Source organism: Ylistrum balloti, unplaced genomic scaffold (genome assembly GCF_031769215.1).
Source record: "Ylistrum balloti isolate Yb309-2 unplaced genomic scaffold, AGI_CSIRO_Ybal_v1 Utg370964, whole genome shotgun sequence".
Classification (NCBI taxonomy): Eukaryota; Metazoa; Mollusca; class Bivalvia; order Pectinida; family Pectinidae; genus Ylistrum; species Ylistrum balloti.
Window position 1 is genome coordinate 1,424,088 of NW_026782542.1, and position 18,692 is coordinate 1,442,779.

Consider the following 18,692-nt stretch of genomic DNA (forward strand, 5'->3'; position numbering starts at 1 on the left):
TATAGTGACGCGGATCAGTATTAGTGTGCGGTTTATATCTGGTGTAGTGACATGGATCAGTGTCAGTGTGCGGCTCGTATCTGGTATAGTGACACGGATCAGTGTCAGTGTGCGGTTCATACCTGGTATAGTAACAAGGATATGTCAGTGTGCGGTTCATATCTGGTATAGTAACAAGGATCATTGTCAGTGTGCGGTTCATACCTGGTATAGTAACAAGGATATGTCAGTGTGCGGTTCATACCTGGTATAGTAACAAGGATCAGTGTCAGTGTGCGGCTCATATCTGGTATAGTAACAAGGATCAGTGTCAGTGTGATGTTCATTTCTGGAGAAATAACACGCATCAGTATCAGGTTGCGGTTCATATCTGGTATAGTGACGTACATCAGTGACGTTATCAACTAAATTAATTAAAAAAAATAAAACAAAGTCATGTCATTTCGATTGAGTTATGTTTAATAAATTTATAACAGTGCGATAAATGTGATACCAGCTACATACACTACCGAGCTTCCTTACTATAAGTACAAGCAAACGGATATTGGGAAAAAATATATGTACACCTAGCACCATAAACTAGAAAAAAAGTACCCACTTTAGGTCTAGGTTTGTAAGTATGTAAACAGTGATATATATTGCACAACTATGATAGAATTTACTAATGATGGAATGTACAATTTCGGGACAGTTCTAAACAGATAACTTCGGCATTTTTACAGCGTCCTATAAATCATATTTCTAATAACTTGTTTGGTGTTACAACACAGTGTCTCCGATAATTACATTTGTTTTATTTTTACTACAACGAGTATATTCCCCATCTTAGTTGAGTATGTTTTGATTAAAATAAGTTGTCGTATGTTTCTTGTTGGAGCGAAGTATGAGCTACAAGAAAATTTTGGCAGAATCGTAGACAATTAAACCACGTCTCACATTATCTGTCGTGTTATAAGTTAAATACGACCAAAAACAACGCAGCTCTGTTACAAAAGTGTTTGTGATACGTCACAACGGGCCTACATCGACGCCGATAAAATGAATTCACTTTAACAGCACTCCGATGTAAAACAATAACCAATTCTATAAGGTAGATGTAGTGGTTTTTGTTTTGTTTCACTGTTACGAAGAATTATTGCGTATCCTGTGATCAGAGGAGGTGACAGGTCGTCTAATTCTCAAACAGCACTAGAGGAGGTGACAGGTCGTCTAGTTCTCAAACAGCACTAGAGGAGGTGACAGGTCGTCTAACTCTCAAACAGCACTAGAGGAGGTGACAGGTCGTCTAACTCTCAAACAGCACTAGAGGAGGTGACAGGGTGTCTAACTCTCAAACAGCACTAGAGGAAATGATATCTATATTGACCGAGGAAAGTCTTATTGGTATGTATAATCAATAGTATAATATGGAAGTAAACAACATTTCAAACATAACAACAAAAGTGAAATCTCAAATTTATCAAACATTTAACATTTTCACACATTCCTTAAGAATTAAAAAAAAATCATATATCAACAACTTTCTTTTGGATATAGACCACTCATGATAAGGAGAAAATAAAAATTAAAATCTTCAGATTTAATCAGCAGCTGTACCTTGTCCTTGTACAAGATAAAACCTATTTAAAGATAAGGTCACATTGTGAAGTTTTACAGTTTTTCTACAGAGTTTTTTTTTTTTTTTTTGGGGGGGGGGGGGGGGGTGTTAATGCCGTCATCTGCATAAAGGCTTCAAGCTGAGAACAAGTTTGTATTGTCTCTGCATCTGGGATCAGACATCGATAGCTTAGAAGGATCGTCGGCTAACTGATTTACATCTGAACCCAATGGCAGATTTATAAACCTGACAAGGGTAAAAAGAAAAGATCATCCGATGGTAAATTTATAACCCTGACAAGGGTAATCAAAGTACTGAAAGTACTGAGAGGCTAAACGTATTGAAAAATGTTCACAAATAACCGCTAAGCTATATTACTTTCCCCATACTCCTACAATTTGGAATGCAAAAATTACTAAAATAAGAGAACTAGAGGCTATTTTTCTTAATTTTAAGCGATTTCATACCTTCTTTAATTCTTATTTCAAATTTGACAATAATGTGAATAAATCAAAATAGGTAAAAAAATAGCTCTATGAGGAAGTTGACTTAATAAAACCTTTGAAATACCTAAGATGTTGCAATTACTATCCTATCAATGTGAGGATTTAAACAAATCGAAAGGACTTTATTATTTGTTATATTTGTAGTTGAGGAAAATAGATAAGGTATACACAGCATTTCAGATAGATAAAAGTGTAAGTAATTACATTAAATGTATTTACATGCCTGTCTTCCTTGAAGTATCATGGTTAGACTTTTCTTCCAGTAATTATGTCTATAAAGACATAGTTCTATGAGATTTAACCAGACTTCCATATATATACAAAATTTACAATATTTTCACTATAGCTACTACTATTTCTGATCTCCAATGCATTAGATAATGTCACCATGACACGCTAAATGAATAAATATGTTATGGAAATATTTCGTTTTAGTTATTTGGTAATTATAAACATGAATATTTTGGGGTTTTTTTTTAAATACGCGCTTTGTTTGAAGGAATATTTTCATTTCAAGGAACTTTGATACACATTAACAAACCTTGAGAAATTAGCACAATCAACCATCATCAAATAAAACTAAAAGGCAAAAAATATAAGTTATCACAAAGTCAACATCATGATCAGTACATTATTAAAAATATATCATTCATAAATCATGAGCACCTAATGTACCTTGCCTACGAAGCGCAAACTTTTTATCTTCAAAAACTTGAAAAAGTGTCATGGCGGTGGGTATGAAAATCCTGAAAAAGTGTCATATCGGCGGGTGTGCGCGTAGGACGAACAGTCCAATTTTGTGACGTCTAATGAGGTAAAGTGATTTTATATATTAAGACGATCTTGCCACAACGACATAGATTAAAGCAAAATTGATGTTCTGTTTGTAAGTTTTGTTTGTTTATAAGTGCTGTTAGTTGATAATTCAAACTAAGCCCCCAGACTAGCTTCTTATGTACGCTTACGTCATGTCGAGAATTCCGTAAAATATATTGTTCAAAATTTATCAATAGTTCAACCACACTGTGCTTTTTTTGAAATATATATTAATCGTATTGCTATTAAACAAGAGGCCCATGGGCCTTAACGGTCATCTGACAAAAAGCAAGCCAAACCTAGAAAGTGGGTTGAGGTCATTCATTTGAACAAACTTGGTAGCCTCTCCTCCAAGCATCTTACAGGCCCAATATCAGCACTCATGGACTTTTGCTTGTTGAGAAGAAGTCGTTTGTATATTTTAACATATTTGACCCCTGTGACCTTGAAAGTGGGTTGAGGTCATTCATTTGAATAAACTTGGTAGCCTTTCCTCCCAGCATGCTACAGACCCAATATCGGCACTCATAGACTTTTGCTTATTGAGATGAAGTCCTTTGTATATTTTAACATATTTGACCCCTGTGACCTTGAAAGTGGGCCAAGGTCATTCATTTGAACAAACTTTGTAGGGCTCCATGCCAGCATGCTATGGGCCAAGTATTAGCCCCCTAGGCCTTCTAGTATTTGAGAAGAAGTTATTTAAAGATTTTGACATATTTGACCCCTGTGACCTTGAAAGTTGTTCAAGGTCATTCATTTAAACAAACGTGATAGCCCTTCATCCCAGCATGCCACAGGCACAATATCAGCAATCTGAGCCTTTTGGTTATTGAGAAGAAGTTGTTTAAAGATTTTAACATATTTGACCCCTGTGACCTTTAAAGTGGGTCAAGGTCATTCATTTGAACAAACTTGGTAGTCCTTCATCCCAGCATGTCACAGGCCCAATATCTACACTCTGAGCCTTTTGGTTAATGAGAAGAAGTTGTTTAAAGATTTTAACATATTTGACCCCTGTGACCTTGAAAGTGGGTTGAGGTTATTCATTTGAATAAACTTGGTAGCCTTTCCTCCCAGCATGCTACAGACCCAATATCGGCACTCATAGACTTTTGCTTATTGAGATGAAGTCCTTTGTATATTTTAACATATTTGACTCCTGTGACCTTGAAAGTGGGCCAAGGTCATTCATTTGAACAAACTTTGTAGGGCTCCATGCCAGCATGCTATGGGCCAAGTATTAGCCCCCTAGGCCTTCTAGTATTTGAGAAGAAGTTATTTAAAGATTTGACATATTTGACCCCTGCGACCTTGAAAGTTGTTCAAGGTCATTCATTTGAATAAACTTGGTAGCCTTTCCTCCCAGCATGCTACAGACCCAATATCGGCACTCATAGACTTTTGCTTATTGAGATGAAGTCCTTTGTATATTTTAACATATTTGACTCCTGTGACCTTGAAAGTGGGCCAAGGTCATTCATTTGAACAAACTTTGTAGGGCTCCATGCCAGCATGCTATGGGCCAAATTGCCCCCTAGGCCTTCTAGTATTTGAGAAGAAGTTATTTAAAGATTTGACATATTTGACCCCTGCGACCTTGAAAGTTGTTCAAGGTCATTCATTTAAATAAACTTGGTAGCCTTTCCTCCCAGCATGCTACAGACCCAATATCGGCACTCATAGACTTTTGCTTATTGAGATGAAGTCCTTTGTATATTTTAACATATTTGACCCCTGTGACCTTGAAAGTGGGCCAAGGTCATTCATTTGAACAAACTTTGTAGGGCTGATGTCAGCAATGGGCCAAGTATTAGCCCCCTAGGCCTTCTAGTATTTGAGAAGAAGTTATTTAAAGATTTTGACATATTTGACCCCTGTGACCTTGAAAGTTGTTCAAGGTCATTCATTTAAACAAACTTGATAACCCAGCATGCCACAGGCACAATATCAGCAATCTGAATTGAGAAGAAGTTGTTTAAAGATTTTAACATATTTGACCCCTGTGACCTTTAAAGTGGTTCAAGGTCATTCATTTGAACAAACTTGGTAGTCCTTCATCCCAGCATGTCACAGGCCCAATATCTACACTCTGAGCCTTTTGGTTAATGAGACGAAGTTGTTTAAAGATTTTAACATATTTGACCCCTGTGACCTTTAAAGTGGGTCAAGGTCATTCATTTGAACAAACTTGGTAGAGCTCCATGCCAGTATCCTCTGTGCCAAGTATTAGCCCCCTAGACCTTCTAGTATTTGAGAAGCACGGCGGACGGCGCACGGCGCACGGCGCACGGCGGACGACGACGGACGAAGCATGATGACTATAGGTCATCGGACCCTTCGGGTCCAGATGATCTAAAAAACAAACTAATTTTGGATGCTTTTAAAATAGCGATTTGAAAAATCGCGGCATTATTTACGCAGAAACTGCCGCTAGAGGGCTCTAACTATTTTCGATATTTCAGCCAATGAGAAGGCCATGATCGGTAAATTTTGTCTGAAAGGCCGTCGCAATAGGCTATGCGTACGGAGTACGTTTAGCCTAAAAATGATCACTCGATGGTAAATTTAGATCTGAACCTGACAAGGGTAAAACAGGACCCCGATGGCAGATATAAAAAAAAATCTGACATGGGTAAAAAGAAAAGATCATCCGATGGTAAATTTATAAACCTGACAAGGGTATTTATAAACCTGACAAGGGTAAAAAGGATATCCCGATGGTACATTTAGATCTGAACCTGACAAGGCAATGCTATTTCAAAAGCATAATGGCGCTAATGATACAATATGACATAGAATTAAAAGTATAGAAGGCAGATATATATAGAATCTATACAAATCTGATTAGTTGTTATTTGAAATAGTCAAAATGTTTGATTTCTTGCGAACACATCAACAATATATAACGTTCAACGTCCTCCTATAGCCATCTTCCGTGGGCCTTTATTCTCCTCTTGACTATCTTGGCCTTCGTCACCAGCAGGACTGGGTACATAAGTATCTAAGAACGAGGATAGGATTTCTACGTACTCTTTAGGGTGATAGTGATAGTGACTCACGTGCGGTGAGTCCTGCCAACATTTACTCATTACTGGAATATTCCGTTGGTAAAAGTCTTGTATAACACCTTCTATTCTTTCCGGATTTCCGACCGGATCTGCCTTGGAGTACAGAAAAAGTGAAGGCACGTGGTACTTATTGAATTTGAAAGCTTCCGAAGCTTTAAGAAATTTTGAAACACTCTTTTTAAAAGTTGCCATGTATAGATGTAACGAGTTCCTTATAAAAAACCGAAGGGCTGGATTTTTTGTCAAGACTTTGGAAAAACCTACTGGAATACCGTCGAAGTCAACCGGACTATCAAACACTTGTGCTATGAGTAGGTTACGGGCTACAGTCTCCTCAGTGTTTAGTTTCACGTGAAACTCGCCAATGAGATACCCTCCGACTGAAAACCCGTGAAGGAGTATTGGCTGTTTTCCAACTACACGTGTCCTATCATCAATATGCGCGAGAATGCTGCTGGCTATTCCCTGAGCCCTTATTGGTTTTAAAATGTCCATTGGATAACCCTACAATGACGAATGTATATATATATATACGTGAGTAATGTCAAAACATCCAAAGGTCACATCTTATCAAAATACTGATCCACTAAATACTATCACACAACTCCCACAGTGAAAGGTGGTCAGACATAATCTACCTTAATGCTGACACCTATCTGTTTGTATCATTATGAAATAAATGATAGCATAGCGTGATCTAATAGTAGGTATGTAACGATATAACATGTACGGCAATACAAAAATACTTTATCGTATTTTGGTAGACAAAACATGTAATATATCACATTTTAGTGTTACCTTTTATCGGTTTCTTGAAGATTATTAATAAATAAAAAGGGACTAATAGTAATGATGAAAATCGACCGCCTCGTCATTTCGTTACGATGGTATTATAACTGATAAGGACCTGAACATATGCATTTACATCTGTTACCACTGACGAAAGTATTGCTCTACTTACTGACACAGTGAGAACGTTGTAGCCCCTATTTAGGTAATACTCCTCGTATTTCTCTAAGTGTTTCCGCTTAGCAAGCATCCATCCAAACAACAACATGAGAGGACGCGCGTGCTGTACGACGCCATCTTGTTTAAGAGCTCGTAACTCGAGGTTGCGGTCAATTTTCTGCGTCCAAATTTCATTCATTCTGTTCTGACTGGTTGTACAATAGCGACATGTCTTCTGCATCAGAGGTATTAGCCTCGACCCCTGAAAACCAAGACAAAATTGAATAAAAGAAGCACAAACGTCAAAATAGCAAGTTAACACATGAATTGAATACTCGATTTATACAGCATGTTAAAGTATTGAATCGAACGGTCTGCATAACGTAGGCGAAATATTTAAAAAGAGATCTCCTAGGGGGCGCCCATAGTTGCTTGGTCTTTAATTGGTTTCTAAACATTGGGCTGGACTTTTCTCTTTCGTTTCTCTACTTTTCTTCGCTCATCATTATATTTTTTTAAAAAATTGATAATTCAATCCAAGATGGCCACATAGCAGTGATTTTCTTTCTTCCATTAGTCCTGAATTCGAAAGACACAATTAGGGACCAAGGTGAACCTACATTATGAAATCTGAGAACGATCCATTGGTCACTTCTCCAAAAACAACAATACAAATTGGCCGCCTTTTGCTGTATAGTCGGAAAAATCAGTGCAAAGCTTGGGGCCAAAATAGCCAAGAAATAGCGATAACAAACTGATGATGATAATGATATCTGTCATAATCAAAGATGGCCGCCTGTCCGCCATTTTTTTTCTCGGGTCAGTCTCAAAATGAGAAACTACAGGGTCTAAGGGGAACTTGAAAATGGTCCATCGAGAGCTTCTGAAGAAATAACAATTGACAACTTGTACCGCCAAAATCCAAGATGACCGCCTTTCTGCCATTTTATTTTTCGGAAAAAAGTGAAAATGCTCAACCAGGAACGAAAGGGGAACCTACGTAAGACCAAACATTTCTACCTCTAAAATTAAATGTCAAATATTCACATTTATCATGGTGTTGTTGACATTTGTATTTTTAATGACTATGCTCATTTTAGAGACGGATTGGACGTATTCATGAAACTGATAGAAATGCATCCATCACGGATGCGGTAAGTATAACAATTATTCCCGCAATGTACACAGACAGCTTGGCTTCATTTCAAGGCAAGTTTATTTGCCTTACTAACCTTTACAGACCTTATAATTTGTTATTTCTAAATTATCCCAGCGTGTGCGAGGGAGGGAGGGAGGTGGTGCGCGTGTGCGTATGTATTTTTTCTGCTTCGACTTAAAAAATCCATTGCGCCACCATTACTAGTTACACAAACAACAGTTGGTACCGCCCTGCGCTATCCAGTACCATCCACACCAGCCCGGTACTGTTAAGCCGGGCCGTACCGGGCGTACCAGGCTGTTGTTATTAGTGTACCTAGTAATGGAGGCGCAATCGAATTTTTAAAGTCAAAGTGGAAATAGAAAATCACACTGGAACGACTTAAAAATAGTAAACTCTAAGGCCCGAAAGGTTAGTTAGGCAGATAAACTCGTTTTGATTTGAACTGTACCATTAAAACAATAAATTCTTTGTTATTAGCTTGCTATATACTGAAAAAACTATATGCAAGCAGTACATCATTGCAGCCCATAAAAAATGACCAGCAGGTATCAGAAATAACAAGCATAGTAATATTACTTATGTAATAAATGTCCCAAGTAGGCTCCAAGATGATAGGGAAGTTGTCCATTTCTTTGGATACATTGTAGGGAATGTTGATCTTGGACACCATATTATCACGTTAAAGACTGCGTATCTTATTGGTTTAAGATCATTAGCTAGACCATCATGCAAATAACATACTACATACAAATATTGGGCAGCTTCATTTTCCAAATTGTTTGTAAATGACTGCATAAGAGTGCCAATTTTCTAAAACAAACATGATTTGTCACCATAACTTAAAATAGAAGATGCCTATTCTTCTGGACCACCTGGTCTTATTCTCCTTGTACTTTTTCAGGGAATCTTCAAGTAGATATTGTCTTTGTTTCAATTTCACACTTGTTTTGCTGGTTCTACAATTCTGTTGACATGTTTATATATTCTTTGTTCTCTAAAACTTGTCGCAAGATATTTTATTTCTCTTGTATTATCATTTTTTAACATCCTTACAGTGACCTTGAACCTTGAAATTTGCAAGATGTGAATATCTTTTAGGTTGTGAAATTTGAAAGAAGAATGAGGGTAATGCAAAGGAAAACACACCCATGCAACTATCCGTTTTTTGACTGTGACCTTGATCTCGGACATCTGACCCTGAATTTCTTAAGAAACCGAATACTCATAAGGGATACATGTTCCAAATTTGATTAAGGTATACTAACTGTTTTAGTCTCAATGCGTTTACAAGGTAATCATATTGTACTTATGCAAGTACTGTGACCTCTACATTCAATCCTCAACATCATTACTATATCCTCTCCACATTGCCAAGGGATAACTGAAACTGTAATCCAAATGATAACTAATACCCCCAACACCCACAGCCTTAGTTATCTCTCCATGGTGACCTTTTGCACAGAAACATCCTCTGAAACACAGCAGCATGTGCACACATTCCCCGACATTCCTGCGAAGTTTTGTTGAAATTGGTCCACAGGTTTGGAATATATTTCGAGAGAAAATGGTGCATGCACATCTACACATTGTCCCGAATATTACTGTAAAGTTTCATTGGAGTTGTCCAGACAAGATGTGTCTACAGACAGACAAACAGATGGATGGACGGATAGACAACCTGATTCCAGTTTACCCACCTTTTGGTGGTATAAGAATGCACAAGAGTGCTTACAAATTCCATGTGGACAAACATCATTGAAAAAAAAATAATAATAAAAACATGATAAAGATGCTTATATCTTTTTTTATTTAGATTTTAGATACAGTATTCTTTCCATGCTTTGATCAGCAATGTAATCTTGTCATGTCAATATCCTAGTACAAGATTGCATACACAAAATTGTTGTAGGTAGACTTTTAAGATGAATAAAAAAAAATACATGCCTAAGTTTAAATGAAGGTTTTAAACAGAAGTCGTAATATGTTCAGTATACAGTGATTTTTCTAGACAATTGTAAACTATAAACTCGGTATACAGCGATCTTTTCTACACATTTGTAAACAACAAACTCAGTATGCGGTGATCTTTTCTACAAAAAGTTTTTTTATATATATTGTATACACTAAACTCAGAAAAAAAATAAATAAGTAAACCTTTCTATGTACACTACAAACTCAGTATACAGTGATCCTTTCTACACAAACTTGGTATAACTAGTGAATCTTTCTACTTAAGTAAATTGAAGATTGTATACAAATTTACTACAAATGCAGTATACAAAGATCTTTTCCACATTTTTAAAGTTTCCGCGATTTGTTGATTCTTCTTTTGTGATGGTAAATATATTGCCGCCTTTAGAGAGTACTGTGACCTTAAAAGGCAACATGGTTGTTAGCATCTCCTCAAGTGAATAATCATCTTCAACATCTAATTGGAGGCCGGAAAGAAGGACGTTTTTCTCCACCATAAGGTCCTCAAATCCATTGTTGGTCATAATAGCCAATTCCAAGTTAGAAGAATCAATAGAGATACCTTCTACCATTCCAGATTTCATTTCTTCAGGGACATCCACCTGCTGAAAGAGAGTAAGGGAAATAAATAACTATATTTCATTATTGCTATGATTATGTGCAAGAAATATACACTTCTGTATAAGCTTATAGTCTTGAACTTCCCAATAGGAGTCTATATTAAATATACTGTAATTACTTATTTTGACGTTCAGGACTGTCAAATTATTAAGCGATGGACAGCTAGCAAAATAATAATATCTCGACCATGGTCATACAGAGATTGAATCATAAAGTTAAAATATGTGCAGTATGATAATTTGATAATTTATTTTGACGTTTGTATTTCAAAAATCATTTTGACTTGAAAAGTAATGTGTAATTTAATTAATTACATTGGACCGTCATGTAATGGTAATCTAATTATTTTGAAAATACCTTTAATGGCAATGCCATTTTCATAACATAATTTAAATTTAATTAATTACATCATCATGTAATTGAACCCATGCATGTTACAAACATTAGCTGTCCTAACTGATCCTAAAATTAACTTTGGCTACTTCTATCACAGAATTAACTTTGGCTATGTCTATTACAAATGCCACATTTAGCTACAATAGAGGTATTTCAAAAATGTATGTCATTGTAGCTGAAAGGACATAATTAATGGTTACTTAACCAGAACTACAGTTCTGAACAAACCACTGCAAAGCCTGGTTAACTGTACTAAGAAAATGTCCTCTCAATTAATCAATTTCATTGATTATTGACATCTTATTGTTGTACTTACGGTCACTTGAGTTTCTTAAAGTTTCAATTTGACTTTTAATAAGGCCCAAACCATGGAAACAAAACTCTAAAACGCTAAAAAACAGTCGACAATTAATGACAAATATTGAGTCTAGGGCTGTGTAAAATTGATGAATAAAAAGTGTTGAACTGAAAGTGGATGCAGTTGACATAATACTGAAATTTCTGAGATGAACAAATACAGTACATATATTAAAAGTTCAGGCATAATAAGAATTGTACCAATTACACTTTACACATTCACACTGGGACCTTACACTTTACACATTCACACTGGGATCTAACACTTTGCTAGGTTTATCCTAATCTTTATTAAAACACCTTCCGGGATTCAGATGTTAACTGACATCTTCATTATTCCCAATCTTTATATTGCAATCGTTCACATGCATCACTCTTCAACAGAATCAATGACACATCATGTCAGAAAGACAAAAACTAAATTTAAGCTAAAACTATATATATTAACTTCACATGTAAACCTTACAATTGGCATACCTGTAGAGTTCCCGTACGATTTCATACCCTGGCCTTGGGGTACTTATAAATTATCTCCGATTAAAAATTTGAAAGAGCTAGATCTACAATAGCACGGACAGTGACCGATATTTTAAAGTAAAATCGATATATTACACAGATAGATTCCTAGGTCTATTCACGGTAACGTAAGTAGTACAGTACAATATTACGGATAAGTTTTTTTCTGTTTAATTTCCGATCTGTTGGGCCACTGACAGAAGTGACTGCAATGAGACCATTATGAAACGATCATTCAAAAATAAATCCATTTCAAAATACTGAAATACTTTACGGAAGCAACAAAAATGTGCTAGATGCTTACATAACATTTTTCAAATGCATACTGCTTCAAAGGAAAAGTCTTGAAACTATTTTGAAAAAAAGGGCCATGGCGGCAGTGCCCAGCTTGCGCGTCGCCGTCAAGCCTAAATTCAATACATGCGATGGCTCATTTCAAATGAATTGTTGCAAAAAATGCAATTGCTAGTTCAGTATAAGTATTGACATTAAATTCAGCTTATATATATATATGGTGATACTTACCTACATAAGTTACCCGCCATCTTCTTTCAGCCGCCGTCTTCTTTCCGGGGCAGCCCCGAGCACCCCGGCTGTTTCCGTCAAAATTTTATGCTACTCTAAATCATTCTTATTTTAGTTTCATTCTTATTTTCAACTACATATTTCAGTATTTTCAAAAGTTTTCAACAGTATTAAACGGGATGAAAATTTTCGAAAAAGAAAAAAAAAAAGAAAGATATGACACCCACAATGCATCGCGCGGAAAAGACAGTTCAGCCGCCATATTGACATCGCCTCGCAAAATTTACCACCATAAAACGTGAGTCTTTGTCATTGTATTTACAAATTTCGATGTCTGATTATCATTAATACACAACACAAAACGTTTTCTTGATGTACAAGTAACGAAGAAAATGTCGATAAGGTTGTTTCATTTAATGACTAGCATCAGCAACTTGTAGGGGCGATAATCCAATGATTACGGTAATGTCCGGCAGATGGAGTAGGAGTAACTTTCGATTTATGAACCAATGAAAACGAAGTACTGATACTCAGGGCCAGGGGCGACAGTAACATGCTGAAGAGCATTGAAAATGCTCTTAGCATAAAAATGTTTAATTCGCCTCATCCGTGGTGGGTGCGTTTCTGCAACTTTTATGAACACTTCTGTTCTGTCTCTAAAATGAGCATAGCCTATGGAAATGTATCTATAATAATTGTGAATAATGACAATTAATTACCGTTATAGAGACATCTTTTCTGTCTAAACCTACACCTAAAATTTGAGAATGATTCATACCGCACTTCTCAAGAAATAGGATAACAAAAATTGTTTTAGGACGAACGGACGGACAGATCAACGTCGAAGGGCAGTTTGAACAGCTTTCCATCATAAAGTAATACTTCATTCGGTTAATGAAAACTCATTTTCACATTACAATCCTTAAAAGAATCAAAGCAGATTATTTTTAACAGATGAACACTAAACTAATTATATATTTAACTTATAACGTCAACAGATCACTGAGTAAAAAGCCAAATGACACGGGTTCCTGTTTCAATGGGGAAAACAGAGACAAACTAAATAACTAAAAGTACCGGCATTTGACACTTTTCCACATTACGTTTAAACCAAACAGACAAAAGCGTCCACACTGCAAACCAGTGAAAACTTGAGGTTAGAAACTACTCTGCTTTAAACAGTTAAACAATGAGGGGTTTCCGAAAGGGGAAGATTCCCGGAAATCTGTGAAGACCTACTTCCGTAACTGTGGAAACGTATTTATCACGTTTCCGATGTCTCGCCGAACAAAACCTTTGTTGTTGACCTATTTCTTTACATGTACACATGACTCAATATCTTAAAAAAAAAGTCACCAAGTTCATCTAACTTAATGTATGTCACAACGGTACTTTAACCCCAATAGTTTACCCCATCAATATTCGGTAGACAATGTATTATACACACAACATGCCAATAAGCTAGGAGAGCTCTTACTTGGCGGGCACCAGTATATTGTAATAACTGATTTTTTTCCCTGTATCCTCAACGATAAAAGCGTACAACATATTTCAATATTGACGCCTTTCTATTATCGTCGAGTACGTGGAGACGTTAACTTTTAATTTGAAACGGCTTATTCATTTCTATATTGCTTTTTGTGATTGAATCAAACTGAATATAAACAACTTGTTCTGGTTGACAAACTTGCCACGGGCTTCAATTTATATTACAGTTGTATTTAATTTCCTTAGAATTTCATGGATCTGGAAGATATGTATTCATTCGACCAATAACTCATTGTAAGTCTTTAAATTAGCTGTGTGTTTCTTATCTTCAAGGAAAACGATCCTTCCCCAGAATTAAGTATGGCTTTAACAATTTGATGGATGTTTATCTGTCAACTGACAATATTTTTCCGAAAGATGAAATGTCAGGCATTCAGGAGTAAAGACTCTAGGCTATGACATTTTCTCTCGACAAATTATCTAAGAAATAATCCGACTTTATTTTGCAGTCAAAGTATTAACATCGCAAGATATCGATCGTAAAAATTGTCTCTCTAACTATACAATCGACCTCCCATCTCTTTGTGGTGACTACCAACAAGTCATCTTGCCATGGAGATAGTTTACGTATCCATAGCAACCGAACGCTTTGTATCCTTGCCGCTAAACCATTAGCTCTCTTCAATTACCATGCACAATTGAAATATTTTAACACCAGAAATAACAGTGTAGACTGTAAACACTGATGTCACCACATAAATAAAACGATAACAGAATAGTCCATACAGACAATACCAAAGGGGTTAGACCTAAGTGAAGTACTTATATCACAACAGTAAACAACACGATAACAGAACAGTCTACAGACCATACCAAGGGGTTAGACATAAGTGAAGTACTTATATCACAACAGTAAACAACACGATAACAGAACAGTCTACAGACCATACCAGACCATACCAAGGGGTTAGACCTAAGTGCGGTACTTAAATCACAACACAAACAACACGATAACAGAATAGTCTACAGACCATACCAAGGGGTTAGACCTAAGTGCGGTACTTCAATCACAACACAAACAACACGATAACAGAATAGTCTACAGACCATACCAAGGGGTTAGACCTAAGTGCGGTACTTCAATCACAACACAAACAACACGATAACAGAATAGTCTACAGACCATACCAAGGGGTTAGACCTAAGTGCGGTACTTAAATCACAACACAAACAACACGATAACAGAACAGTCTACAGACCATACCAAGGGGTTAGACCTAAGGGGTTAGACCTAAGTGCGGTACTTCAATCACAACACAAACAACACGATAACAGAATAGTCTACAGACCATACCAAGGGGTTTAAGTGCGGTACTTAAATCACAACACAAACAACACGATAACAGAATAGTCTACAGACCATACCAAGGGGTTAGACCTAAGTGCGGTACTTAAATCACAACACAAACAACACGATAACAGAACAGTCTACAGACCATACCAAGGGGTTAGACCTAAGTGAAGTACTTATATCACAACAGTAAACAACACGATAACAGAACAGTCTACAGACCATACCATACCAAGGGTACTTATATCACAACAGTAAACAACACGATAACAGAACAGTCTACAGACCATACCAAGGGGTTAGACATAAGTGAAGTACTTATATCACAACAGTAAACAACACGATAACAGAACAGTCTACAGACCATACCAAGGGGTTAGACATAAGTGAAGTACTTATATCACAACAGTAAACAACACGATAACAGAACAGTCTACAGACCATACCAAGGGGTTAGACCTAAGTGCGGTACTTAAATCACAACACAAACAACACGATAACAGAATAGTCTACAGACCATACCAAGGGGTTAGACCTAAGTGCGGTACTTAAATCACAACACAAACAACACGATAACAGAATAGTCTACAGACCATACCAAGGGGTTAGACCTAAGTGCGGTACTTAAATCACAACACAAACAACACGATAACAGAATAGTCTACAGACCATACCAAGGGGTTAGACCTAAGTGCGGTACTTAAATCACAACACAAACAACACGATAACAGAATAGTCTACAGACCATACCAAGGGGTTAGACCTAAGTGCGGTACTTAAATCACAACACAAACAACACGATAACAGAACAGTCTACAGACCATACCAAGGGGTTAGACCTAAGTGCGGTACTTAAATCACAAATCACAACATAAACAACACGATAACAGAACAGTCTACAGACCATACCAAGGTGTTAGACCTAAGTGAGGTACTTATATCACAACACGATAACAGAACAGTCTACAGACCATACCAAGGGGTTAGACCTAAGTGCGATACTTCAATCACAACACAAACAACACGATAACAGAATAGTCTACAGACCATACCAAGGGGTTAGACCTAAGTGCGGTACTTATATCATAACACGATAACAGAACAGTCTACAGACCATACCAAGGGGTTAGACCTAAGTGCGGTACTTATATCATAACACGATAACAGAACAGTCTACAGACCATACCAAGGGGTTAGACCTAAGTGCGGTACTTAAATCACAACATAAACAACACGATAACAGAACAGTCTACAGACCATACCAAGGGGTTAGACCTAAGTGCGGAACTTATATCACAACACAAACAACACGATAACAGAACAGTCTACAGACCATACCAAGGGGTTAGACCTAAGTGCGGTACTTATATCATAACACGATAACAGAACAGTCTACAGATATCATAACACGATAACAGAACAGTCTACAGACCATACCAAGGGGTTAGACCTAAGTGCGGTACTTAAATCACAACACAAACAACACGATAACAGAACAGTCTACAGACCATACCAAGGGGTTAGACCTAAGTGCGGAACTTATATCACAACATAAACAACACAAGACTGGAATAGTTTACAGGCCATGGCAAGTTTTCATTTTATGTCGACACATAAACGATCCTATACCAGCAGACCAATGATGTATGCCGAGGCAATTGAGCAGTAGTTCAAAGTCTATTATCGCCCCTATGACAGCTATTGACTGTTTGAAGAGCGTCTCTTTGTACTATCTGGTAGCTTTCTCCATTGAACAAGATAACGGATTGCCCGTCGTATCCCCACCCTCCCGACGATATCTCTACAGAGCGTTAGGGTTCGTAACCCCTGGAATTTAGCGGGTGTTGCATGCTATATAAAGCATTGCGGCATAGTGTCTTGTGAAAATATAAATTTATTTTACGTTGTTTTTAACGTGAATAATCACAATTATTTGCTTGATAGAGCTTCTGTTAAGACCATGTTAGTAAGCAAATGATGCATGTTTTCGATAATGGAGGAAAACCAGACAGTTCGTCTCAGCCTATGCCTCGGTGGAAAGACGTCTGTAGCACACGGTGACATGTACGTATTTCATACAGTCGATTATGACGATAACGACCACCGTTGCTGGTGCTCCTGTCGAAAGGTCGTAAAAGCGGACGTCATGCCCGTTAAATAAATAAGTTTTCACCTGGAGAGATATCATGGTTACTGTTTATAATCTCTCTGTGGGATTGGCTATGCTATGATTTCACTCGCGCAAGATTGAACTATTTTCGGGTCATGTTTACATGGTAAAAGGTCACGATATCGATTTTGATAACACTGTTATTGTTTTAACAATGGTTATCGTCGCTTGTGTTAAGCACTCAAATGAATAGGTGATCAAAACGCAGACGTATTTATTGTGTCAACACCCGGAAACTGTAGCCAGCCACACACTTACATGTTGAGTGACCCACGTGTGTACATTCCCAACCACCAAATTGAAGGATAATAATAGCTCATAATGTCAACAAATTGAACAAAACGAACAGACGAAACGAAACTCACCTTATCTAGTCGACAGAGCACGTGTCTGGAAGGTGCCGCCATATTACAAGTTATATAGTGTACTATGGAGGCATATACCGTCCTTCTTCATGGACGAGTGGAAAGATCGGCCATGCGAGGAATTATTGATGTCGGGAGTCAATTTCTGTCGTGTATATCACTCCCACGAGCCATGGCGGAGATGCGTGATCGGCCTTCAATGACCTTGACAGTCTAAAGATCCTGGTCGAAGTGGTGGTAGTGTGGTGTACATTTTAAATAACCTTCTCAACCCAAGAAAGTGATCGTATCGACGATATTGTGCACTAATGCACGGAGGTCTTAAACGAGATGTTTAAATTCTACCAGATATGGCTATTTTCAGTTTTTCCGAGGTTTTGCTTAGAAGCGTTATGGAAGAACCATATAGCTGCTTAGAAGCTTTATGGAAGAATCATATATTTAATTTTTCGTCAACGAGCTTAAGATATAAAAAAAATAAACATAAATCATGTTTCAACCAAACCTAAACAAATATTTTAGCTTATATTTATTACTATTTTTAACCCGCATGAAGCGCGTGAGGGGTTTTGAGAACCGGAAAGTGTATACTTTTGGTTTATATAGATAAGTATATCACCTATTGAGATCGTTAACTACCGCCTACTTACCTTTTTTTGTAATGTACAATAGATTTTAGTGAAGATTTATCTAATTTTAGAGTGCGTTTTTTTTTTACTTTCTCGTGAAAACGATGTATGCAGTGTATACGACACACGTGTACTGGTTTGATGTAGAATGTGAATGTCAATTTTTGCTACAAGTTAGATATTTGATCCTGTTGGGTATCAGT

At 37.0% G+C, this 18,692-nt stretch overlaps 1 protein-coding gene across 1 annotated transcript; it reads right to left on the bottom strand.

Moving 5' to 3' along the window:
• Positions 1-5,301: 5,301 nt before the first annotated feature.
• On the bottom strand, positions 5,302-17,974 carry LOC132559771 (transmembrane protein 53-A-like). Its single transcript, XM_060224397.1, has 3 exons — positions 17,861-17,974; positions 6,952-7,200; positions 5,302-6,494 (listed from the first exon to the last, which is right to left on the bottom strand). The coding sequence occupies exons 1-3, from the start codon at positions 17,900-17,902 to the stop codon at positions 5,832-5,834; spliced, it is 954 nt and encodes a 317-aa protein (XP_060080380.1). The 5' UTR covers positions 17,903-17,974; the 3' UTR covers positions 5,302-5,831.
• Between the last annotated feature and the right edge of the window lie 718 nt (positions 17,975-18,692).

What these genes read in the sequence shown, in the direction of transcription:
- LOC132559771 (XM_060224397.1), bottom strand. Translation starts at nt 17,902, where the DNA reads ATGGCGGCACCTTCCAGACACGTGCTCTGTCGACTAGATAAG. An exon ending in TGCTCTGTCGACTAGATAAG is followed by an intron (nt 7,201 to 17,860) that starts GTGAGTTTCGTT and finishes CTTGGTTTTCAG; the next exon opens with GGGTCGAGGCTAATACCTCT. An exon ending in ACAACGTTCTCACTGTGTCA is followed by an intron (nt 6,495 to 6,951) that starts GTAAGTAGAGCA and finishes TCGTCATTGTAG; the next exon opens with GGTTATCCAATGGACATTTT.